We start from the raw sequence: 25,200 nt of genomic DNA on the forward strand, positions 1-25,200 counted from the left end.
AAAAACTTATAAAAAAACCAGTAGAAAGAAGGAAGGCAACACTAGGGCGACAAAAGTGAAAAATTCAAATAGCCTAAGTGACAAACTTTGTAAATTAGCAGAATAAAACTTTGGAAAAAAGAGACAAAAACTTTGAAGAAGGGCTCCCGGTTAGCTCAGTTGGTAGAGCGGGCGCAATATATGAGAGGTTTACCTCCTCGACGCAGCAGGTCTGGGTTTGACCCCGACCTGTGGGCCCTTTGCTGCATGTCATTCTCCTCTTTCATGTCTTCAGCTGTCCTGTAGAAATAAAGGCTGAAAATGGCAAAAAAATCATCTTTAAAAAATAACTTTGAAGATAAAAAGACAGTAGAAAAAAGTAAGGAAGAAAGGCAAGAATAGGTCAGAACGAGCGACAAAACCTTCAAAAAAAAAAAAAAAAAAGGTGACAAACTTCAGAAACAGCAACAAAATCTTTTAAAAAAGCGACAAACTTGGAAAAAAAAGACAGTAGAAGTAAGTACAGTCTTAAAACTGAAAAACATTTCAAAAAATGTCACGTACCCCCTGCAATTCTCCAAAATACCCCTAGGGGTACACGTACCCCCATTTGAGAAACACTGGATTAGATCAATGGCTCACAGGTGGAGTGGGTCCTGAGTCCCGAGGAGACTTAATAATAGATTTAATAATAGATTTTATTTGTAATGCACTTTACATTTGGAGTAAAACTCAAAGTGCTACAGTTAAAATCGTAAAAGCACGGTAAAAACATCAATATAAAATACAAATAGACTTGCAGGGTTAATTAAAACTCATAAGTTCTGCTAAATAGAAATGTTTTTAGTCGTTTTTTTAAAAGTCTCAATAGTTTGAGGTGCCCTCCGATGGTCGAGTAAGGCATTCCAGATCGGAGGAGCAGCAGAACAGAAAGCCCGATCGCCCACGGTGCTGAGCTTAGTCCTGGGGAGGAGGAGGCGGTTTGAGTTTGTTGAACTGAGGGAATCGAGTTGTAGTTAGAGAGGTGAGTAGTTCTTTCAGATGGGGGGGATTTCCATAGATGCACTGGTGGGTAAGGATTATATTTAATCGTGGCAGAACCAGTTTTTCAGCCTCTAATAAGGTGAGTACCCCCAGGAGGCTGCAGGAGCCTCTGTTCCAGCCCCCCCCCCTGCTGCTCAGTGCTCCTTTGTTTGGTTTGTGCTTCATGATGAAGATGAGAACAGGTAAGCAGCCCAACCCATTTTAACATTTCATTGCATTGATTCAGATGTAGATTGTATTCATCTTTTGTTTAGAAGTTTTTTTTTATCATAAGGAGCTTTCTATACTTACATTTTAACTTAAAGTAGCAATACCACAGTGTAAAAATTCTCCATTAGAAGTAAAATGATTCATTATAAACAAAATTGACAATATATGATACCTTATGAAAGTGAATTATTATTGCAGATGGTGAGTAAGCAGCATTGTATTGTTGTAGCTAGTCGACAGGTAGCTCATGTCACACCCCGGGCCTGCCATGACTTCTGCACGGTGACAGTCTGGTGTGTGTGTGTGTGTGTGTGTGTGTGTGTGTGTGTGTGTGTGTGTGTGTGTGTGTGTGTGTGGTGTGTGTGTGTGTGTGTGTGTGTGTGTGTGTGTGTGGGTGTGGTTGTGTGTGTGTGTGTGTGTGTGTGTGTGTGGTTGTGTTGTGTGTGTGTGTGTGTGTTTGTGTGTGTGTGTGTGTGTGTTTTGTTTACTGGAAGATATGGTTTTATTTTTTACATGTCACAGAGTGAACACACCCCTGTTAATCTCACACCAGGGAATGCACTCACCCTTACTGTATCCCGCTCCATCATCTGCCTTCAGATGCCAGTCTGACGTTCCTCTCCCTGCTGGATTGTTGCTGACCACTGAGTATGCTTTTTCACCAGCCTTCGAGATGTGGATCTGGTCTAGTTTCTTGTTGTTGTACTTCCCTGTCTGCTCCGCTCCCTGACGGGACTAACTGGAAGATCTCTGTTCTCAGAATCACCCCCCTTCAGAGTCCTCTGCTGCAATCGCCACGCCACGCACTGGAACAGCAAGTCTGCAGACCCAATGAGGAACACAGCCCAGCACCCCCCTCTGGCAGTCCAGCCATCTTCAGACCCAGCACCCCCCTCTGCCAGTCCAGACATCTTCAGACCCAGCACCCCCTCTGGCAGTCCAGACATCTTCCGACCCAGCACCCCGCTGCCAGTCCAGCCATCTTCAGACCCAGCACCCCCGCTGCCAGTCCAGCCATCTTCAGACCCAGCACCCCCACTGCCAGTCCAGCCATCTTCAGACCCAGCACCACCACTGCCAGCCCAGCCATCTTCGGACCCAGCACCCCCACTGCCAGTCCAGCCATCTTCAGACCCAGCACCCCCACTGCCAGTCCAGCCATCTTCAGACCCAGCACCCCCACTGCCAGTCCAGCCATCTTCGGACCCAGCACCCCCACTGCCAGTCCAGCCATCTTCGGACCCAGCACCCCACTGCCAGTCCAGCCATCTTCAGACCAGCACCCCCACTGCCAGTCCAGACATCTTCGGACCCAGCACCCCCACTGCCAGTCCAGCCATCTTCGGACCCAGCACCCCCACTGCCAGTCCAGCCATCTTCGGACCCAGCACCCCCTCTGCCAGTCCAGCCATCTTCGGACCCAGCACCCCCACTGCCAGTCCAGCCATCTTCGGACCCAGCACCCCCTCTGCCAGTCCAGCCATCTTCGGACCCAGCACCCCCACTGCCAGTCCAGCCATCTTCAGACCCAGCACCCCCACTGCCAGCCCACACTCACAGCTTCAATAAAATCAGATTCTTTACCACCTACTCCTAAAAAGTAATGTTTTTCCTCAAATTTGGAGAGAAGCTGCATCTGCTTTATCATGGATAGCAAATGATGTATGAAGAAGAAGGCTGGAGAAGAAGATAAAGAGGTAATTAGTCCTGACATCATCCTTAAAGACATCCAGGTTCTGTATCATCCACCCAGTTTGGCCCTGACTGATCTATAGAGACAGACCAGTGTTTTACTCAAAGAAACGTGACAAAAATTCAGTTTCTAAGTTAACTGTAACTTTTTTGAAGTAACTATACCAACAACTGGGAATTGTATTCTGTTTTTGGGACACTAAATATAAATAAGGTCCCTTTGGGAGCTCAGTAGTGAATATGGGACAAAATAAACATCTGGAAAATCTTCAAGAAGATATCTGAAGCAGATGATGGTGGAACAAAAGCAAGAAACAAAAATCAACATTAAACAAATATTAAAGTGATAATCCAAAGATGTTTTGTTGTGCATTTTGCGTCACCATGTGGTCACATCATTATTTGGTTCACGCTCAGTGTTTTTACAGATAAATATGATTCTTCTTCTGTGTTTGTACTGAGTTGCATCCAGTTTACTCATATAAATAACAGTAGCAATGAAGCTGAATCACCTCAGAATTAAATATTAAAGTATAAGCAGCATTGTAATGTTGTAGCTAGATGGAACAAATGCTAATGAGTTATTTTTGGTAGTTTAATCAATATTAATGCATCATATTTCATAAAAATATAATGTCATTTGTATGTGAAACATTAAAGGCCAAACTGGTGTTTTCACTATAATTGACATCTCCCTCATCGTTCTGTTGGAAACTTAGCCAGTTATTTTTAGTGCGTAAAGTCTGGTGATGTCAATGAATTTTAAAGCATAGCTCCATTCAACTTTGCACACAAAATGTGAGATTAGCTTCTAAAATATGATGTATTACAGAATATAACAATTAGTCAATTAATCAATGCAACTGATTCACAGAAAATGAATTTGTAACTATTTTGATAGTTGTTGAAGTCATTTATTAGGCATAAATGCCATGTCAACATGTCATGGTTCTACCTTTACAGCTTTTAATTAGACTATTTTAATAATCTTCATTTATTTGGAATGATTTTGAGGATTAAACTGGCAGTTTGACAAAATAAGCATTGCATAGTGTCAGTGTGGGCTCTGGGTAATTGTGAATTCCAAACTATACAAATTAAACACACATGTTCAAAGATGATAAATGAACAATAAGTCATTACGTAGTGACAAACGAAAGCAAGTTTATTCTGACCGAAAAAGTTAAGCGTTAGCTTAATAGAGCTATGACTTTTCATTCATTATTTAGTACAGTTCCCTTTAGATTACACGCTGAGAATGAAAGAAGTAAACAAAAAAGTATGTATGTCATAAGCTAAATACCCCCAAAAGTCTGGATATGCAACCCGATCTCACTCAAAAGCGTACAAATAACACGGGTTTCTACCGTGCAATGTGTACGAGAAAGTGAAATTCTACGTGCATTACATACGCGGAGCGCTCCAATTGAAGTCATGGGGACCGGTGCGTTTTATATGCACGCAGCTCGCGTTACCACGTTGTGTGTTATCGCGAGAACAGCATCACACACAAAAACATAGATATGGTTGGGTTTAGAGAAAGAATGCAGGGAAAGGCTTTAATAACACAAGAAAATCACAAAAACACACTAATAAACGGTTGGGTTTAGGGAAGAAACATTGGGAAAGGCTTACACATTGCACGTATTTCACAGGTGGAAACCCGTGGTATTTGTACGCTTTTCAGTGAGACTGGGCTGGGATATACTTGTGCAAAGACTTTAAAAAGTCTCCGAAAAGTCACTGTCTTCCAGGCCAGATTACTAAACTTCTAGAAGTGCTAACGTTACAAAGACACCAAACATATTGCCTGAAAGCTGGAGCTATATGGCTACAAGCTACACACAAGACATGAAGCTGGGTTTAAAGGTCAACAAATACACTGTAATTCCATGATGGATGAAGTATATATATATATATATATATATATGAAGTATTTTTTTCGTCGCAGGCGACAGCGCCGACCTGATAGTTAGGGAAATGCACTTAGTTACATTCCAGCACTGCCAGTGGGGGTCAGTAGCCTGACATGGTCAGATTCTAGTCAGATTGAGAACTTCCTGACCTCGAATTTTGTGGGCAGGGCTAAATTCGGCTGGCATCCAGGTTAGGGGTCAGCTGTACCAAAGTACAAATTCCCTCAACGTGATTGGATGACATTATGCAGGTGTGTGCAGGTGCGCCTTCTAGTGGACAAATATGTAAATATCAGAAGATGGCAATGAATTCAGGGTCTCTCCCAAGTGGTCAAACTATTTTGTGAGCACTACTGAGGACCCCCTAGGGGTCCCAGACCCCCTGTTGAAGATCTCTGCGTCTACATCATCACCAAAACCAGAGACGGTATAGTGCAGTGGTCTTCACTATTTTATTCATGAGAGCAACACTGGCAGGACAAAGTCAACAGGGGAGCCACTTTTACCGCAAAGTATCAAAAGTTACACCCAGTCATAGATAGAATGTATGTCTGCTTATCAGTCTGTGTCATCCCTGAACATACAGCCATTTCTTTCTACATTAGCCCATCATGTATCTAACCATCCAAGAGCACATTCGGCGTCAAGAGGTGGAAAGACCTCCCAAACTGGCAACTCCGCAGTGAGTCAGTGATATGGATGGAAAGGCAGAGCAAGTTGAAATATCTAGTCTATATTTCCATCTTGTAATGCCACTAGGTTTTTTTATTTATTTATTTTAAATATAAATGATTTGTTATAGTGCAGATATAGTGTTATGTATGTATGGCTTACGTGCTTAGTGTCACAAATTATTTTCCAAAAAAAGGGGGGTAGTAGGGGTAGGGTAGCACAGGTGGTTTAGCAGGTTCATAATTAATTAAGGACATTGTATGGGGAATTTGGGACCCTAAACTGCACGTATACCACATCTGTACTGCATGATATCACCGTATTATTTACTGCCAGTCACACGAGCCACAAATTAAAGCTTGGCAAAACCTCAGGAGGCTCGCGAGCCGCGCAATCTTTGCCAAAACCAAACACCAGGGAAGACGCTGAGTTGCTTGGCAACCGAAGTGAAACAAACAGCAAACGTGCTCTTTGAAAACAACGTAGCTAGTTAGTTAGTTAGTTAGTTAGCTAGCTAGCTAGACAAGGCGGTCATTTGTAAGCTTTTGTGTTTTCCCTACAGGTCAGGCTAATTCCAGTGTTGCTAATTGTTTCTTCCTGTGATGGCTGACATCCTGATGTGTGAGCCGTTTGAGCTCTACAACCTTCTGAACCGGTGCGGCCGCGTGTCGAGGCTGGCCGAGATCAACTACCTCTGTGTGGTCGGTAAGAGATGGCCATAGATATAGACACATATATCTATGAGAGATGGCCTGCTACGTTAGCTAGCTAGCTCAGTTGTTAATGCTGGAGCCAATGTGACAACTTGCTGTGAGTTGAGAATTCAATTACGTTGTAACTTAATTGTACATTGTGTATGTCTCTTTTCTAGATGCTCGTGAAACCCAAGATTACAGAATGAGTCACATCATAACAGCTAAACATGTCAAAACGGTACAGTTGTCATTGTAGCCACAGTGTTGTGAGTCCTGCCTGTTTTTCCAATCAGTCTGGGACTGATGGGTGCAATTAGGCGTAAATGGGAAGACGTGTGGCTGTTATAAAATGCCGTCCTTTGGAAATGGTTCGTATAAACATTAGCATTATCACTCATAGATTGTTGTTCAGTAATAGTGTCCACTACAACAGAAAGTAATTTAAATCGAAAGCAGCTCGCATTGTAAGGGAAACTACAGACTTCGTAGTGCATGGACAATTATATGCTACTGGCAACCTTTTATTTTTTGTTATTTTGGTTTTTTTAATTAATATACTTTATTTAATCAGAAAGACAAATTGAGATCTTATTTTTTACAAGTAAGACCTGAGTACAGAAAAAAATAAAAAATAAATGATAATGGAAATGACAGAAATATAATAGCAAAGCTTTTAATATGAATGTATACAGACAACATGACACATTATAAATAAATGCATTCTAAAATATCCTTGGCATAGAAAGGAATAAAATATAAGCATATTCTCTAAAACAGTCACACCTATGTGATTAACATTTCAGATTTCTAAAATATCCAAAAGGTATAAGTGAATTGATTTTAAGGAGGTGAGGATTTTGTTTCAGGAGTCAGGCGCACTAACTAAATTCACTTTTCAGACTGAGCTTGTGAAAGATGAAGTGAAAGCCATTCCTGAGAACGGGTGCTATAAGTAAAATGTCTTAGGCACACTGAATTGTATGTTGGTGGGTGTTCAGGGTGGGGGCTTGTGTGTCACTACCTGTTACGCCCCTCTTTTTTTTTTCTATATACATGTTCTAAAAGTTCAAAAAACAACTTAAAAAGGAGCAAGGGGAGCTACAATGAAAAGGAATTTGTCTTAGTTTATTGTAAAGAACAGTGTTACTCTTTAAATGTGTGTTACTAAAGAAATAACATCCTAATGTATACATGTTTAGCATACAACAAAAAAACAGTATACAACTAATTATATTGACATGGAATTAATAACCAGGTTTTTTAGACTGCAGAAAGTAATACAGTTTAATAAAATGTTAAGATTAAATCTTTTGCACAAGAAATGTAGTGGCTAAAAATAGGAGTGCTCTTAAAAGGTGTAATATTGATGAAAAGAGATATCCATACTGCTTTTATTTGTGATTAGGGGACTTTATTTTAATGCAAATATGATCTTTTTCTCCAAGTCATCTTGTTGTGCGTAATTAGATGGATGTTTGTTCTGCATAAAAGTATCGAAGAAGTCAAGAGATTGTTACAACAAACAAACTAAAAGACAGCTTGGATTCCTAGTTCCTTAATTTTCTAGGATTATTTTGTTGCGTCAAATATAAAAACTTTCTGGGCGACTCTTTCCAGGATTCAGAGGGCACGCTCCTCCTGCCAGAGGCTGTGGAGGTTGACAGTATGCAGCACGTGGTGGTCTATGACAGCAACACAAGCTGTTTACAGGAACAAGGTAATTGGCTATTCAGGACACTTTTCTTAGAGTAGCACAGGGGCATATGAAGTGTTAAAAAGCCTGTATTTTCCACTAGTCCCCTGAACTGCTCTGGCAGAGGGAAGTTAGTACAGTTTAGACCAGAGATCTCCAACAGGGGGTCCACAGAGTCACTGCAGGGGGGGGGGGCCTCCAAATTATTGTTAATTTTTTTTCTTTCAAAAATGTAAATGTTTTAACATGAATCCAACATACTATTAGCACATATAAATCCTCATTGATGATAGGCTCACTGGCCTATAAGGTAGTCACTAAGTTAGCCATCCACAGATCCAGTTCATCCTGAGGATTCACTGTGCCACATGTATGTGTAACATTAAAAGATGATTTAGAAAATCATGCCAAAAATTATTATTTTAATAGCTTAGTATTCTATGCAAAAAAGGTATACGTACAAAGGCTTTAGGCCGCTCTACACATTATTGTAGGCCTCGTCTAATATGCAACTTCATTTTATACAATATGTTGTAGGGGGTCCCTGCTTCATCTCTTTTTCAGTTAAGGGGTCCTTGGTTTAAAAAATGTTGAAGACCCCTGTTTTAGACAATGCTCCCAATATGCATTTCAGCCACAAATGTGTAAATTGATGTTTATCAGTTGGCTTCTGACTGTGATTGCAGGCAGAGCCGTTGAATGTGCCCAGGCCTTAGCTAAAGCTAGCATCTGTCCAGTTCACGTAGTGAGAGGAGGCTTTCAGGAGTTCTCAGCCTTGTACCCTTTTTTAAGGACTGAGAAAATCCTGTACACCATCATGGTAAGACAAAACACATACACCTGGGGGCAAGTTCATACACTCATATTTAAGTCTGTGGAGGTTGATCTCAATCATCCAGGTGGTGCAAATCTCTGAACTGGACGTAAATCGGTGTCTGGTCATTAAGTCCAGTGACTTGGATTAAACTTTGTCCAGATGTTTACAACTGAAAACGCAATCCTTGTTTGTTCCACTGGGCCGACCTGTCAGAGTATCGATAGTTTAGCTCTTGGTTAGTAACCAACAGAGGCACACAACTTTTAACATGCCGTAGAATCATATTTAAACAGAGTCAGCAGCAGGATAATGGGCTTACAATGTAGGTGTGTCGCTGAGCTATTGATAGATGAGATCAGCTGATGAGAGCGGCTGATAAGATAAGGACAGGCCCAGACAGGACAGCAAGGAATAATGAATGTGCGTGTGTGTAAGGATTGAATGCAGATGCTTGAGAAATGAAGAATGCCTAAGCATGCAAAAGTATTGTCTTCCTGACCGAATTTGTGCATTAGCTTCGCATAGTGAATAGTCAAACATTTCTGACACAGCCTCACACTGTTAATTAGTCTAGATTTTGGATCATTCCAAGGCACTCGTCTTTAGAGAAAAGGTCAAATGCTTTTATTACATCTGGCACATTCTATCTCCAGCCTTCTTCAGGAACAAAGTTAGAATGTGCCAGATGTAATAAAAGCATTTTTCTTGATGCTCACTGGATATGTTCATGCCCCCCCTACCAATGAGCACCATCTTATTTTCACAAAGACTAGTTCCAAGAAGCTCTCCAGTTCTTTTGTTTTTCATTCTAGATTTTGGGTTTGATGTCATGTGTGGCATATTAAAGATACAGGTGAATATTTTCTTTGATTAACAGACTATATGGAGGTTTTAACCCCCAGGGGTGGAAAAAAGTCATGTTGCTTGAACACCTCACAATAGTATGAATCCTGGTGAGCGACTAGTAAAGATGCATACCATACAATCATCGCTCATTTGTATAAAGCAATCCATTACACTACCATCAGAAACCGCAGCCTGAGAAATGACCATACATGTCCAATCAGCTCAACAACATTGTAAGCCTCACAAAGGCAATATTTAAAGCAAAGGCTATTCTTTTGGATTGCAGACATTGGATGTTCATGAATAATATTGCAGCCACTTTCTGTAAATACATTTCTACACAAGGCCCCTTTACAAGACAGGGCCACAGAATCGAGCAATAATTCAGTGCACTTTGGTTCAGCCCAAGCAGTTGCCAATTTTGCCCGGTTAGTTAATCCAGCCTTGCTTATCTCAAAGAATATGAAATTGTTTTTTTTTTCTCTCCAATAAGTCAGTTGATTATTTTGCTGCCGATGAATACAGTTTAATATATTTCTGGACTATCACAGGAGCTGGAAAACCTGAAGACTTATCCAGTGGAGATCATAGCAGGACTGCTGTATATGGGCGACCAGGAACAAGGCATGGACTCCAGCATCCTCAAAGACCTGAAAATCAGCGCCGTCATCAGCCTCTCACAGAATAACACTCTGGAGTAAGACAGGACCGGATGTTTGAAATCTCATCAGAGAAAACTCTGAATATCATGGCTGTTGAATTTATTATTCTAAATTTATTTTCGATCTAGATCCACAAAGGGGAACCAGACCATGCTTAACATCCCTGTGGCCGACTCCGTGGCATCTGATTTATATTCAAGTCTTGAAAGGATTTGTACTTTTATTAGTAAGTTGTACTTTACTTAATAAGCTGTTTTTAAATCCTTTGAAATATTTTCATTTCATTTATTTATTTAACAGGGACAGTGCTCATTAATCAACTGCAAAGCAACTGTAAATGAGTCAGATTTAGCTCAGCAGGCTCATTTTAATATGTTGTCCCTGGCCAGTTTGAAAAGGGCAACCTTAAAAAAAAAAAAATACAATAAAATGACAATACAGTCAACATATAAAAACAACATACACAGACCAACATAAAAAAACAAACAGACAATGCACAACAACAAGTAACACAACACGTCATCATACAACAAGCAACAAGACAAAAACAAATCTGCAGGCCGACCAGTAAAAGAACGATAAGTATTTGTAGTCTCTGTTATAGAAGCAGGAAAGCAATGCATTTTGGGCATTAAGGTTTTTACTGACCACTGCAGTGATGAACAATACCAACATAAATGTAAAATGCAGCGTCTTAGTTCAGGGTAAACACCTACGCGTATTCTATATTCCCAAGGCCTCAAACCACGGGATATTAACTGCACATCACTCACAACATTCAGAAATGTTTTGTGAATGTAAATATGACGATAGTACATCTGACAGGAATGTGTGTTTACTTTATTCTACAATTGGAGAAAAGACTGTTATACACAGATATTTGTGCCAGCGGGTGTTTAATTTGAATTTGGAATTTGTAATCAAAGGAAAACAAAATGCAACAGTACATGTACAGTATATGCAGGGATTTAGGAGAAGCAAAAAACAAAAACTCAACAAATATTCAACTAATTTAGCCGTAATACATCAAATGAGATTGTTCAAGTTCAAGCTTCAAGTTTATTTGTCATTTCCATGAAAAAAATATATAAGGGTATAATAAAAACAACAAAACAACTAAAATATATGGGTGCATCAAAACAATCTTTTTTTTTTTTTTTTTAACGTAACACGTTCTCAGTATGTTCAATCTGACTTTAAAGATCTAAATGTAACACGCATTTTGCCTCCACAATTTGAATTTATAAAGTGAAAGGTCAGAGGTCATTTGGGGGTTTTTGAACAAGAATTTTCAAATGTTTAAATGTTTTTTATATACAGTAGAGATGATCATGTACAGTCCATCTTTTAGAATAGTTTTTTTTTGGCAGAACAGGGAGTGTGCTTTGAATTATTTCGTTGCTAGATGTGCTATAAATATAGTTTCTGTTACATGGATTTGTTTGATAGTGCAGAGATTTGTGTTCACTGAAATAAGCCATCTATCTTCTTCTTTTCAGGTTCCCACATCAACACGGGCTCTCGGGTCCTGACCGTTTCCAGGCAGGGCAGAAGCCGCTGCAGTTCTGTCACCATTGCCTTTCTCATGCACCACCTCAAATACACACTGGAGGCAAGTGGGGTTCTTCCACTTGCAGAATGCAGTATGCGCCGTGCAAATTGTTGTCCTATTGCCACCGGTATATTGTGATGGTTACAAGTAATAAGTAAATATACTCTGCTGAGAGTGTCTTGAAACTCTCAGCACCTTGTTTCTTAAAAGTCCCATGGCATGAAAATTTCACTTTATGAGGGTTTTTAACATTAATATGCGTTCCCCCAGCCTGCCTATGGTCCCCCAGTGGCTAGAAATAAAAACCGAGCCCTGGGTATCCTGCTCTGCCTTTGAGAAAATGAAAGCTCAGATGGGCCGATCAGGAATCTTCTCCTTATGAGGTCATAAGGAGCAAGGTTACCTCCCCTTTCTCTGCTTTGCCCGCCCAGAGAATTTGGCCCCCCCACGAGAGAGAGAGACATCATGGCTTTCAAACAAGCAAGTGGCAGTTGGTCAAGGCCACACCCCCACCCTCTACCTTGCCCCCTCTCTCCTCCTCAATAGCTGCAGACACAGAAATGGCACATACTAAGGAAAGCTCATTGTGGGACTGGCTCTAGTGGCTGTAATTCTGCACCAAGGTTGAATTTCGGGAAAGAGACTTCAGATACAGTATTAGGGGACCACTAAGGTCTATATAAAAGAGACTTCAGATACAGTATTAGGGGACCACTAAGGTCTATATAAAAGAGACTTCAGATACAGTATTAGGGGACCACTAAGGTCTATATAAAAGAGACTTCAGATACAGTATTAGGGGACCACTAAGGTCTATATAAAAGAGACTTCAGATACAGTATTAGGGGACCACTAAGGTCTATATAAAAGAGACATCAGATACAGTATTAGGGGACCACTAAGGTCTATATAAAAGAGACTTCAGATACAGTATTAGGGGACCACTAAGGTCTATATAAAAGAGACTTCAGATACAGTATTATGGGGACCACTAAGGCCTATATAAAAGAGACTTCAGATACAGTATTAGGGGACCACTAAGGTCTATATAAAAGAGACTTCAGATACAGTATTAGGGGACCACTAAGGTCTATATAAAAGAGACTTCAGATACAGTATTAGGGGACCACTAAGGTCTATATAAAAGAGACATCAGATACAGTATTAGGGGACCACTAAGGTCTATATAAAGAGACTTCAGATACAGTATTAGGGGACCACTAAGGTCTATATAAAAGAGACTTCAGATACAGTATTAGGGGACCACTAAGGCCTATATAAAAGAGACTTCAGATACAGTATTAGGGGACCACTAAGGTCTATATAAAAGAGACTTCAGATACAGTATTAGGGGACCACTAAGGTCTATATAAAAGAGACTTCAGATACAGTATTAGGGGACCACTAAGGTCTATAGAAAAGAGACTTCAGATACAGTATTAGGGGACCACTAAGGTCTATATAAAAGAGACTTCAGATACAGTATTAGGGGACCACTAAGGTCTATATAAAAGAGACTTCAGATACAGTATTAGGGGACCACTAAGGTCTTTATGCTAAACTAGGCTAACCACATGCTGACTCCAGTGCCGTACTCACAGGAAAAGTATGATATTTTGGGAAATAAGCTTTTCCCTTTCTTGCGAAGAGTTACATGAGATAATCAATACCAATCTCGTGTCTGTACAGTAAATTTGTAGCTGGAGCCAGCAGCCAATTAGCGTAGCTTAGCATAAAGACTGAAAACGGGTAAACCACTAGCATGGCTCTGTTCAAGGTAGCTAAATCTTCCTACCAGCACCTCTATTGGTCACTCTTTAGCATGTTATACTGTGTTTTGTCTGTGTAATCCGTGCAAAAAAACAAAGTAAATTCAACAAGTTGTGGTTTTACTGCTGGCTCCAGCTACGTAGGCTATTTACTGTAGCATACAAAGCGTCTGTCTTGAAATGTCAAACTACTCTTTTAACACACAAACATGAGATTGATCGTGGATAGAAAGCATGGGAATGTGAAATATAATATAACATTTACAGTATATAATGCTGTTGCTGGCCGGGTGAGCTCAGTTGGTAGAGCAGGCGCACATATGTAGAGGTTTACTCCTCGACGCAGTGGCCACAGGTTCGACTCCGACTTGCGGCCCTTTGCTGCATGTCATTCCCCCTCTCTCTCCCTTTTCATGTCTTCATCTGTCCTGTGAAAATAAAGGCCTAAAAATACCCCCACAAAAAAATATAAAAATATATATATATATATAATATATATATAATGCTGTTGCTGTGACTTTTTTCAGGAGGCCTGGAAGTACGTGCTGAAATATAAACCCAGCATGAGGCCAAACACGGGGTTTCTCCAGCAGCTGTCTGAATGGGAGCTTCACACCATGGGATCCAAAGTGACCGATATCTCCGAGCCTCCTTTTTAACAAAGGAACCAAAAGGTTCGATGATAATGTAATGTTATTTTGTACATTTTAAAAAGGCGTAATTAAGGTAAAAACAATTTGGGACATTTTATATGGAATTGTTTTTCTTTAAAAAAATCTCTTATTTCATTTACATAATCCATAAATAAACCCTTATCAGCTCAAAGTTAAAGTCAGGAGAAACTGAAGTCTTTGAGGGTTTTTTAAAAATCCCTTAAACTTTGAAGATAAACAATTATAACCATCTTATATAACCCAGTACATTAATGCATCCACTGATTAGCCTCAAAAGCACTTTACTGCTTTTTGCACTCAGTACCTGAAGCCTACTCTGTGCAATGACGGTAAAATGGAATATAATCTAAATATATAATCTGTTGATCTATACAATTGTGCTGTTTCAGCACACAAAAACGCCCTCTGGGGATCAATAAAGGCTTATCGTATCTTACACATCTTCTAAGATGTTTTCAAGGTTCAAGGATTCACTGTAATGTAAGGAGAGAAAAAATAATTAAGTAAGTGGACAGTGACACCTACTTTAATTTGAATGTAGCTTGTGTGCACTTTTGTGCACTTGTTCTCTTGTTTTGTATTCATTAAATACAGTTATTAATGAATACATGTCATTTTGTGTCTTTGAAATGTCATTAGTTGTAGTTCAGTCCATACATGGCTCTGCCAGAGGTGCTTACAAAATTGGACATGATAAGTTCCCCCTCCTCCAGAGTTACATAATATCAGCTCTAAAAATACAGGCCACATGCGTAGTAGATCATAACCTATTGCCTTGAAATGTTCCTGGCATGGGACAGAGCGCCTTCCTTGCAGACATCTGTTATTGAAAAGCTTTCTGTTATAGACGGCTATTGTCAGAGCCAAAGTTTGGCGTTCAAATATGGCCGAACCCTTCTAATAAAACGGGGATTGTAAGAGATAGAGCTGCACTCAGGGCAGCACGTTTTCAAGTCCCATAAGCGGGTGGTTAGGGTTTAATGGTCCCGGTGCTGATTGCCCGAAAACGAGGAAACAAAATCTTAGAGCTCGCCAACGGAACCACTTATTTGACCAACCATTTGCGAATTAGGACGTCCAACACTCAGGACGCACGCAGGAATGAGCGTGGAGTTTTGTAAAGGGCGTTATCGTTAGCGATGATAAAAACCGGATGTTATAGGTGGCTTTATAAAATCAAAGCACAAAGGTTTTAATCCTTGTACTGATATTAGATTTGACTGTAAACTGCTGGTTTAACTTATTTAACTCAACTCGGTTGAATCACAACAATATACTACATGTATATGATAACAGTAATGTTAATTAAGACTATTTTTTATAAAAAGAATATGGAAAGTAAAATAATCTAGAGGCCCAAGTTAAGATGCTTCATACTTGGATATAGTTGCAATAAAGCAAAACAAACTTAAAAGGTCCGAGCTTAAACTTTGGACTTACCAATTCCTTTTTACTTTTTCTAATGCAAGAATACACATAATAATATTACAATAATAACACATTTTTAGTATAGAGCACTATAAATAAGAAACTAAAAAGTGCTTTACAGTGGGCAGGCCATACTAATATATATTTTATTGTTGATAATATTGCGTATTAAAAATATGAATTTTGTGAATGCTCTTAGTTACTTTCCACCACTGTCAACACCAGCTTTTAAACTGAAATAGCATATTTCGGTCTCAATTTTCCCTCAAATTAAAACCATTTTTACATGAAACTATCAAGGAATGATCAGAAATGGTTGGGAAAAGGCCCCTCATTTCGACTTGTGCTCCATAAACATAAGTAAAAACTTCAAAAACGAAGGCTTTTATTGTGAAAGCTGCAACAGGAAGTCGCACTTGGTTTAGCTTTGACACAGACAGAGACAGCAGACAACTGTCGGTTGCACAGCGGAGCTTGAATGTTACCCAACTCCAGCAGGTTTCCTCATGTCAGAGTAGAACATGTTGTTCAGTCCGACGGGTTTAAGCGAATGCTTCCGAGAATGGGAGGATTTAGAGAAGAACTACCAACAAATTCAGGTAAGTTTAACAACAGCGTATCGCCTGTCTAAACTGCACCTATGGAAGTGCGCCGTGCCCGGTTAAGCTAACAGTCGGGAGTAGGGTGAGAGGCGAGGCAGTGGGAACCGCCCTCAGCAGATAAATCTACAAGTGTACTTTGAAAAACAAATAAGTCAGTGAAAGTTAAAGTACATTTCAGCGTGGACAACTGCCACCGGAACTGTTGTCACATTGTCCCAGCACGACATTGTTTTGGGGTAGCACCGCTAGCCACGAAAGTACATTTACCGGTAACGTTACTCAGTTAACGTTACTTAACTTTACTGAGTTACTTATACTTTCCTTGCGTGTTGTAATTTTATGTAACTTTATACTTGTTTTTATTCACCACATTTCAGAGGGAAACATTGTATTTGCATCTCCACTACATGTATTAGCTAGGTACATGAAGATAAAAGCAGTGGTGAAAGGTAACGAAGTACATTTCTCAGGGACTTGTACTTTGTTTGAGTATTTCCATTTGATAACTTTAGTTACTTTGCAGATTCAGATTATTCATACAAAATATAACCAACTAATACATGATCATGTTTTTGTATAGATTAGAAATATTTAATAAATAAAATAAGTGTAATGACAAAAGAAGAACAATAACCAACAAGATCAAGCTACGTGGTCATTAAAGGACCAATTCGATTTTCATTTTTTGTTGTTGCACGTTTTAGCATCAGGATCTCTCCACCTGTTTAAATCAGGATGATTCACTGGCATCTCTATGTTGCAGATTTGTTAATAAATAAAAAAAATCTAAACTTTGACAATGCACAACACAACTTTATATAGCCTCTTTTTTTTTCTTTTTTTTCTACCTCCAGGACACCCATCGTCTTTATAAACAGAAACTTGAGGAAGTGACCAGACTGCAAGACAGCTGCTCCGTTGCTATAGCACGTCAGAGGAAGAAACTGAAAGAGCTCACTGCATCTCTAGAAGAGTAAGTATTGATTGGTGATTCATTTCTGGATTTGCTGGGAGTATTTGTGCAAGAGCAGGTCAAGGTACTAGATTAATTTAACGTCCTTTCTTGTAATAATTTATAGCTCATACAAAATACAGCAGCCCACATCTCGGCCAGGACCTAAAAGCCTCAAGTAATATATCTGACATGCACATTAACCGGAGAACAGACAAACCTTTTTTTATTTGAGCTACAGCTGATCAAATTTGCCGCTGGTAATTCTAAAAATGAGAAGCCTTCTACCCAATGTTCTTCCAGTGATTTAGATTTAGATTCTGGGCATTTTGCTGGCCAGGAAGTGGATTCAAAATGAAACCGGCTGTCAGAACCTGTCTCTCTTCATGGTTTGGAAGCCAGGGAGGGATTCTGTCGTTCTTTTTCCTCTTTTTGGGCCGCAGTGCTGTTGGGACTGTAGTATTAAAAGTGATCAAGCGCAAGCCAAAATGTAACAGCATGTCGTGTTAGTTATTATGTATGCTAGTCTGTGCTGTGTTATAAACATGTCATAATGTTTCTTTCCATAATTAGATGCAAAGAAAAGCATCCAACACCCAAATTAAATCCAGAGGATGTGGATGCCATCGCTGAAATCGAGAACTCCATCAAAGACCGGGCCGATGCTTTCTCTGAGATGGAAGCTTTTCTGCCAAAGAAGAACGGGTGTGATTCTGTCATTCGATCTTTTTTTTTTTATGTACTTTTCTCCAGCAAACAGAAAATGTCAAACTGTTCAAAGTAGTTGTACTGGCACAGTAAATGTGTTATAACAGCTCCAACAGATCTGATACTTGTAAATACAATAAAGCACCACATTTGATTTGAATCTATTCCCATTTTAAAACAACATTATTAAAACCTCTAAAATGTCTGCGTTGTGATTGACTGACATCTCTTCCTGTTTAGGTTATACCTTAATCTTGTGTTAGGAAACGTCAACATAACGCTCCTCAACAAACAGTCAAAGTAAGTCGCTCTGGTTACACTCTTCTTACAACCCCAAAAAATGTCATCGCGTTAACACAGTTTCATCATTTCAGGTTTGCCTACAAAGATGAATACGAGAAGTTTAAACTGGTCCTCACGGTCATCCTCTTTGTCGTCTCCTTCTCATGTCGCTTTTTGTTCAGCTACAGGTAAGATTTCCCAACCCCTTGTTTATGTTTGCAGAGCTTTTCTGAGTGAAAATTGTGGGTTTAGCTGTGCACTCCCTGATAGTGCACCCCATTGTTTTCCTGGATTAATACACATGTGAGGCATTGGTGAACATTTACAGCAGCAGGAAGGTGTATGTGGCATCAACATGTTTATCGTGTTGACAGTTCACTCAGCGCAACAGTGAAGCGTAGGTCTTGTAAATCAGGGAATGTCCAAACACAATTCTAAATGCATGGCTTAATTTACTACACCTATTAAAGGGATATTACTGACACGGAAGCTAAGCAATGTTCTGCTGTTGCTGCTGTTGACGGGGGCCGCAGCTTAACATATTTTAGCTACCTTAAAAAAATCCCACTTAAGAAAATCAATATCAGTTTAAGTGTCTGCTATATTTAGAATATTTTCACCGCTCTACCTTGTCGTCAGACAGCCCTTTCTGTCCTTGTCTATGCTCTGTTCAAAGCCACCAGACTGCTTTGACAAAAACAGTCATTTTACCTCGCAGAACACAGACGTTTCTGGTCTTCTTGTGTGACTTTGGTGAATCTGAACTAATTCTTTTAAAACACTGAAGTCACACAACACAAACTAACTAAACGATTCAGGAAGCTGTAGACCAGAAACTCCCGTGTGCTGTGAGGTAAAATGACTGTTTCATCAAAGCAGTCTGGTGGCTTTGAACAGAGCATAGATGGATATGACGGCTTCAGTTCCCCGCCGTATTAACAGTGTTAACGGCAAAGGTAAAGCTGTGTAAATATTATAATTATAGTGTACGCTTAAGCTGATATTGATTGTTTTAGGAGACTTAAATCCATTTAGCTGCTGCCCCGGTCTACAGCAGTAGAGCTTAGCTGCCTGTACCTCAAACAACGTCACTTCAAAATAGCCAAACTAGCCCTTTACATTTGGAACAAACTCCCAGAAACCTGTAGGTCCGCTCCAACTCTCAGTTCTTTTAAATCTAAGCTAAAGACCTATCTTTTTGATGTTGCTTTTCTTTAAATAATCTATTTTATTAACTTTAATTTCTTATACTACACTGTAACTTTTATTCTTATACTGCACTATCAATTTTATTATTGTCTTTTAATGTTTTTAATTTGTTTATTAATGTTTTTTAAATTGTTTTTAGTTGTTTTCTTACTGCTCTTTAATGTTTTATGTAAAGCACTTTGAATTGCCCTGTTGCTGAAATGTGCTATACAAATAAAGCTGCCTTGCCTTGCCTTGCCTTACATTTGGTTATTAGGACCAAGATATGTGCCTGATCAGATCCAGTGTACAGACAGACAGAGGGCTTCTGCCTTTGCTGCACGGCCAGTGTCATCAGTCCATATGGATGAATGAACTCATTTGTTGAATTGCTTCCATTATATGTGTGACGTTGGTTGTCTTTAACTTGTTTATCTGTCTTTTTGTTTCAGAGCCCTAGATGCCCTGTTCAACTTCCTGTTGGTGTGGTACTACTGCACACTCACCATCAGGGAGAGCATCCTCATCAGCAACGGCTCTAGGTCTGTGACCAATGTACTGCCTCCACTGTTTTCATTATGATGATAACAAATGAAGTGGTCACTCAGAGACTTCTAATCTAGGGACTAAAGTAGAATACTAAATATCATTTTTGGGGGTCGTGACCATGGACTGTTAAATTAACGGATAAAGCTTCCGGGTCTGAAAAGTGAAGCCAATGCGGAAGTGCCTTAAACCTGCATTCTGCACTGGGGGGCGTCTCCACTGGCTCCAAAAAGAGGTTTCTATAGAAGTCTATGGGGAAATGACCCTACTTCTCACTTGATTTATTACCTCAATAAACATTTTCATAATGAGATTATGGTCTCAGTCGCTTTACCCGCCAGTAAATCTCCACTGGATGATTTGCTTCAGAAGAGTTGAAACGTTCCCTCTTTGGCGTTGAGCTTAGCGCAGCGCCATTGCAACCGCATCCTCCCCAGCTCAACCCTCTCGTCAAAAATCGGCACATCCTGTTGCAAACAAACAAGATGGCGGCACCCGTATAGCCAAATTCAGGGCTTCAAAACGCCAGTCCACAAACCAATGGGTGAAGTCATCGATGCTACGTCCTCTATTTTACAGTCTGTAGTCGTCGTTGCGGCAGTAAGCAGTCCAACAAAGTGCTGCCGCGAGGGACTGAACACTGAGACATGCATAAACACACTGTGACGCGCTCGAGATTGTATTGCAATGATTTACTCCTCCACACGTAAAATACAACTAGTACTGCAGTTACCAAATGTAACTTTGTGAGACGAAATAAGTGCGTTAGTGCGGCGGTCAACAGGAAGAGATCCCTCCCAGGCTCGCCCCCTCTCTGTCAAAGCCCAAAAAACCAACAGTTATCACTTCTGCTCAAACCGCGATGAAAACGCCCACCACCTACAATATAAGTGCACAATATAATAATCAACAAACAACATAAACGAGACCATAAACAACATATATATATATATATATACAGTATCTCACAAAAGTGAGTACACCCCTCACATTTTAGAAAATATTTCATTATATCTTTTAATGGGACAACACTGAAGAAATTACATGTTGCTCCAATGTAAAGTATTAAGTGTACATCTTGTATAACAGTGTAAATGTGCTGTCCCCTCAAAATAACTCAACACAGCCATTAATGTCTAAACCGCTGGCAACAAAAGTGAAAATTAAAATAGCCCCACATCATCACCATACCTAGAGATTGACATAAGGGTACTTTCCATAAAATTATTTCTCAATGCAAATCAAACCAGCTATTATGGTTAACCGACATAAAACCATGCCAATCTCTAGGTATGGTGAAGTACATGGTGTGATGATGTGGGGCTATTTTAATTCCAAAGGCCAAGGGGACTTTATCAGGATGCATAGTATCCTGGATCCATGAAATAACTGGCCTTTAAAAATAAACATCTGCCTGCCTCTATGGGAATTTAACATAGGGGTGTACTCACTTTTGTTGCCAGCGGTTTAGACATTAATGGCTGTGTGTTGAGTTATTTTGAGGGAACAGCACATTTACACTGTTATACAAGCTGTACACTTAATACTTTACATTGTAGCAACATGTAATTTCTTCAGTGTTGTCCCATTAAAAGATATAATGAAATATTTACTCAAATGTGAGGGGTGTACTCACTTTTGTGAGATACTGTATATATATCTTATGCCCTGCAACTTTATAGTTTGATGTCACACCGACCTAGCTTGTATCTTCACCTAGCATAACACCCGGTTGGTCTAGCAGTCCCATTCCCTTCAGTGTCAGTCCTCCGTGTTGTTTTCAGGATCAAAGGTTGGTGGGTTTCCCATCACTACGTGTCAACCTTCCTGTCTGGAGTCATGCTCACTTGGTGAGTGATGTTATCCACTTTTGTTTAAAGCAAGAGATTTACACTTTCACTATAACTGTACAAAATACTATCTTAATATGTTGATTGGTTGGTTTTGACACACCAAGCTTTCGCTCGAATGTCATAAAAGTTTGGGTTTGTGCTCCTTTCTAACCAGATGTTTGTTCGCAGGCCTGAAGGCGCTCTCTACCAGATGTTTAGGAACCAGTTCCTTACATACTGTCTATACCAAAGTAAGAGATTTAAGCTGTGCCTCAACTCCACACTTCATTCTTAATATACACTATGCACTAACCAGCGTAGTAGACGGTTTAGGCCAGTGGTTCCCAGTGTATAGATACAGCAAGATATTCAAAAGACGTGAATTCACCGACATGTGAATACATAAGCTGCTTAACACCTGGTTAAATTCAAGTGTGGACACAGTTTTCGGGGTGTAAACTCTCAGCAAACCTCCACATGAATATTTCTCTACGGTTCTCTGAGGCAAATAAAGCACAACATACTGTAAAAGTGATATCTTAGCGGCTAAGATATCAAAATTAAGTTGTTAATTGTTGGCTAAGACTCAGCCAACAATTAACAACTTAATTTTTTTTTTTTTATTTCTTCTGTGTTCTGCGTGCAAAGTAGGATTTGTCCAGTTTCTCCAGTACTACTACCAGAGTGGCTGTTTGTACAGACTCCGAGCGCTGGGAGAAAGACACAACATGGACGTGACCGTCGGTGAGTGCAGTCTGAACCGCTGTCAGTCACCAGCTTGTCACAGACAAACAATATTTGAGCATTTATTGTCTCATGTCGACTGTGTATTCCTTCATTGTTCATGTGTATGTATTCGTCGTGGTTACACTGTAACTACGCAGGACGAATATCCTCTAATGATGACGATAGTATAAATAAGTGAAGCATCAAATAGTTTTGTATTTAACTAAAGGATCAAAATAGATAAAGGGGATTTTTTTTTTTTATGAACTTTTTCCTACTCCTTTTTGAACATGAGAATTTCTTATTCGAATCACTTACAATAATTTTGGAAGATTGTGCTGACATGTACATTTCCTTATTTATCTGTTATTTTACATGTTCAAAATAAACTACAAACTAACTAGATGAAGTAGATCTCAGCTCAGTGACTGTCTCCTCTCCTGGTGTTCAGAGGGTTTCCAGTCCTGGATGTGGAGAGGCTTGACCTTCCTCCTTCCTTTCTTGTTCTTTGGTCACGTGAGTAGCCTCTCTCTTAGTACAGCTCACTGCTTTCTTACATTTTGGGCTCATTAATGAGCTCTTTATAAATAAATTTATCATTGCTTATTCTGAAGATTTAAAACTGGTGACATTCTGATTTAAAAACAAACAACAATAAAACCAATCTGGGTGAAAATCTCAGTTCAGAAATGCAAAAATAAAAACTAGGAACCCTTTTTTTTTTTTTTACTACAAAGTTGTCTTTTTATAGCATTCTTGACCATTTACTGTTCCTCCTCTTCCAGTTCTGGCAGCTCTACAACAGCATAACACTCTTCCGGATGTTTCAGCTCCCGGAGTGTAAAGAGTGGCAGGTTTGTACACTGGAGAGCTTCAACGTTCCCACGGTCATTTAATTTGCCAGACATGTCACTCCACTTTAATCTCTCATTCCTGCGGTGTGGTGTCCGTTGAGGATAAATGTCCATAAATCTGTTTTAGAAAGCATAAAAAAGGAATTATAACTTGGCTCATTAAATCAGATTCTGACTTTTTCTTCAGTTAAAGTAATCCAGTTGTGCTCTGTACAGTGCAAACACAAGAACTACTTGTATCCAGAGCAGCATGACATGACTCAGATTGGTCTAAATGTAAACTAATGTATAAAGCTAAATAAAAAAAAAAGAAATCTCATGATCCGGTGTTGAAGCTCAGCGCCATGGGCCGTCTCAAAAGTGCATGCGTCTCATTTTTTTGTCACTAGAGTTTCTAATTGTGTCATAAAAATGTCAAATTAACTTTATTTTTTAATCTGAAACTCCCATTGTATGCACAACCCCCTTCTTTTCTTAAAAAGAACAGAAAAATGCAACATTGCCCAATGAGCTATTATGGCTTGTTTATGTGTTGTTGTTTTTTTCCTAACGGTGTTCTCTGTCTTTTTTTGTTAACACCTGCACTTTGTATCCATTCTGTCTACTAATTTCCACCCAGACCAGTCACACAGCTTTTATTTATGTTATTCAGACTCTGTTGTGACCTACTTTTTTTTCAATGTGGGGTACATGTCTTGCTTTAACTTTTGATTAATTTATGTACAATGTTGTCAATGTGAAAATTATACTGCCAGTAGCATTATTACAGTAATTCATTTATAAATTTCATTTGGCATGTTTTGTTGACAGCTAAAATTAAATACATGTACCTACATGGCAGAAGTGAACAGCTTCCAGTGTAAATCCGAATAATAATATAAATGCAAATGTTTTGGTATAAAAGTTAACCAATAGTAGCTCGTGTAACACTATGTTTTCTCTTATAAAAGTTCTATGAGTCGCCAAGAGCCTCTGACCAAGCTTTTCTTTTCTTTTTTTTACTGGGGTGTAGGTTGCGATGTGTGGCTGCTCTTACATGGTGCTCTTCATGGGGAACTTCTTCACCACAGTGGCAGTGGTTTACCAGAAGTACATGAACAACCAGGACAAGGCCAAGAGTTTATAAGAACTGGTATAATGAACAGAATCACCAAAAATCCTCCTCTTTATGGAACATGCAAAGTTACCGTTAGCTCTAATATTCTCTTTAGAGCTCTTTACCGATGTCATGATTGTTGTCCTTGTGGGCCGTTTACGTGCACTGCTACTTTTATCAATGTCCTTTTGATTTCATTTTGGTGTAAATGATGGTCAGTGCAATCAAGTATACCACATTGACCTGTCAAAAAACTGCAACCAGCTACCTGGCAGGTCTGGTTGTTTTTGGATTTTCTTTCTTGGTCAGAAGTGTACAACTCCGATAAGAAAGCGTTACACTTGCATCATATTTATTTAGGGAAATGATAGATTGTTACCCAGCAGCTCCTATGTATTTAGCCTCACAGAAAGTGCTTAATAAAACACTCCTCCAAACCACCATGTTTTTTGTTTTCAATGTTTTCCATTCTCTGAGATGATTTAATTTAAATAACAGTTTGAGGCCCAAAGAGGGGAAATTATCCAATATTTTACAAAAAGGCAAAGATTAGAGAAAAGTCTGAAAAACCAATACAAATATTTCTATTGGAATTTGTTTTCTTCTTTTTTCTTCTTCTATTAATCGTCTCACAAACCCTGTGATTTATTTATTTATTATATGTGGCCGGTAGGGACGTTTGACCTAATGTGTCTTTGGTACAACCTCATCCTAACTCACTGTTGTGGAGTGCTTCTGACGAACATTATTTAATTTAATGTGGAA

The 25,200-nt window shown here is 39.4% G+C and overlaps 2 protein-coding genes across 5 annotated transcripts; both read left to right on the plus strand.

Moving 5' to 3' along the window:
* Positions 1 to 5,155: 5,155 nt before the first annotated feature.
* Positions 5,156 to 14,657, plus strand: styxl1 (serine/threonine/tyrosine interacting-like 1). 3 transcript variants are annotated; one of them, XM_039778009.1, is made up of 9 exons: positions 5,156 to 5,268; positions 6,076 to 6,218; positions 6,385 to 6,446; positions 7,826 to 7,925; positions 8,588 to 8,721; positions 10,116 to 10,261; positions 10,355 to 10,452; positions 11,726 to 11,838; positions 14,075 to 14,657. In XM_039778009.1, exons 2-9 carry the CDS (start codon positions 6,116 to 6,118, stop codon positions 14,204 to 14,206), a joined length of 888 nt encoding a protein of 295 aa, XP_039633943.1. In that variant the 5' UTR covers positions 5,156 to 5,268; positions 6,076 to 6,115; the 3' UTR covers positions 14,207 to 14,657. The 3 variants fall into 3 exon arrangements, with proteins under 3 accessions (XP_039633943.1, XP_039633944.1, XP_039633942.1); XM_039778010.1 differs by lacking the exon at positions 5,156 to 5,268 and adding an exon at positions 5,506 to 5,523; XM_039778008.1 differs by lacking the exon at positions 5,156 to 5,268 and having other exon boundaries at positions 5,788 to 6,218.
* Positions 14,658 to 16,066: 1,409 nt separating this feature from the next.
* Positions 16,067 to 24,876, plus strand: tmem120a (transmembrane protein 120A). Of its 2 annotated transcripts, none has more exons than XM_039778011.1 (12): positions 16,067 to 16,248; positions 17,106 to 17,224; positions 17,777 to 17,908; positions 18,152 to 18,211; positions 18,286 to 18,381; positions 19,834 to 19,923; positions 21,712 to 21,777; positions 21,949 to 22,010; positions 22,408 to 22,503; positions 22,937 to 23,001; positions 23,271 to 23,339; positions 24,352 to 24,876. In XM_039778011.1, exons 1-12 carry the CDS (start codon positions 16,171 to 16,173, stop codon positions 24,463 to 24,465), a joined length of 1,047 nt encoding a protein of 348 aa, XP_039633945.1. In that variant the 5' UTR covers positions 16,067 to 16,170; the 3' UTR covers positions 24,466 to 24,876. The 2 variants fall into 2 exon arrangements, with proteins under 2 accessions (XP_039633945.1, XP_039633946.1); XM_039778012.1 differs by having other exon boundaries at positions 22,411 to 22,503.
* Positions 24,877 to 25,200: the final 324 nt, after the last annotated feature.

Source organism: Perca fluviatilis, chromosome 16, assembly GCF_010015445.1.
Source record: "Perca fluviatilis chromosome 16, GENO_Pfluv_1.0, whole genome shotgun sequence".
Taxonomy (NCBI): domain Eukaryota; kingdom Metazoa; phylum Chordata; class Actinopteri; order Perciformes; family Percidae; genus Perca; species Perca fluviatilis.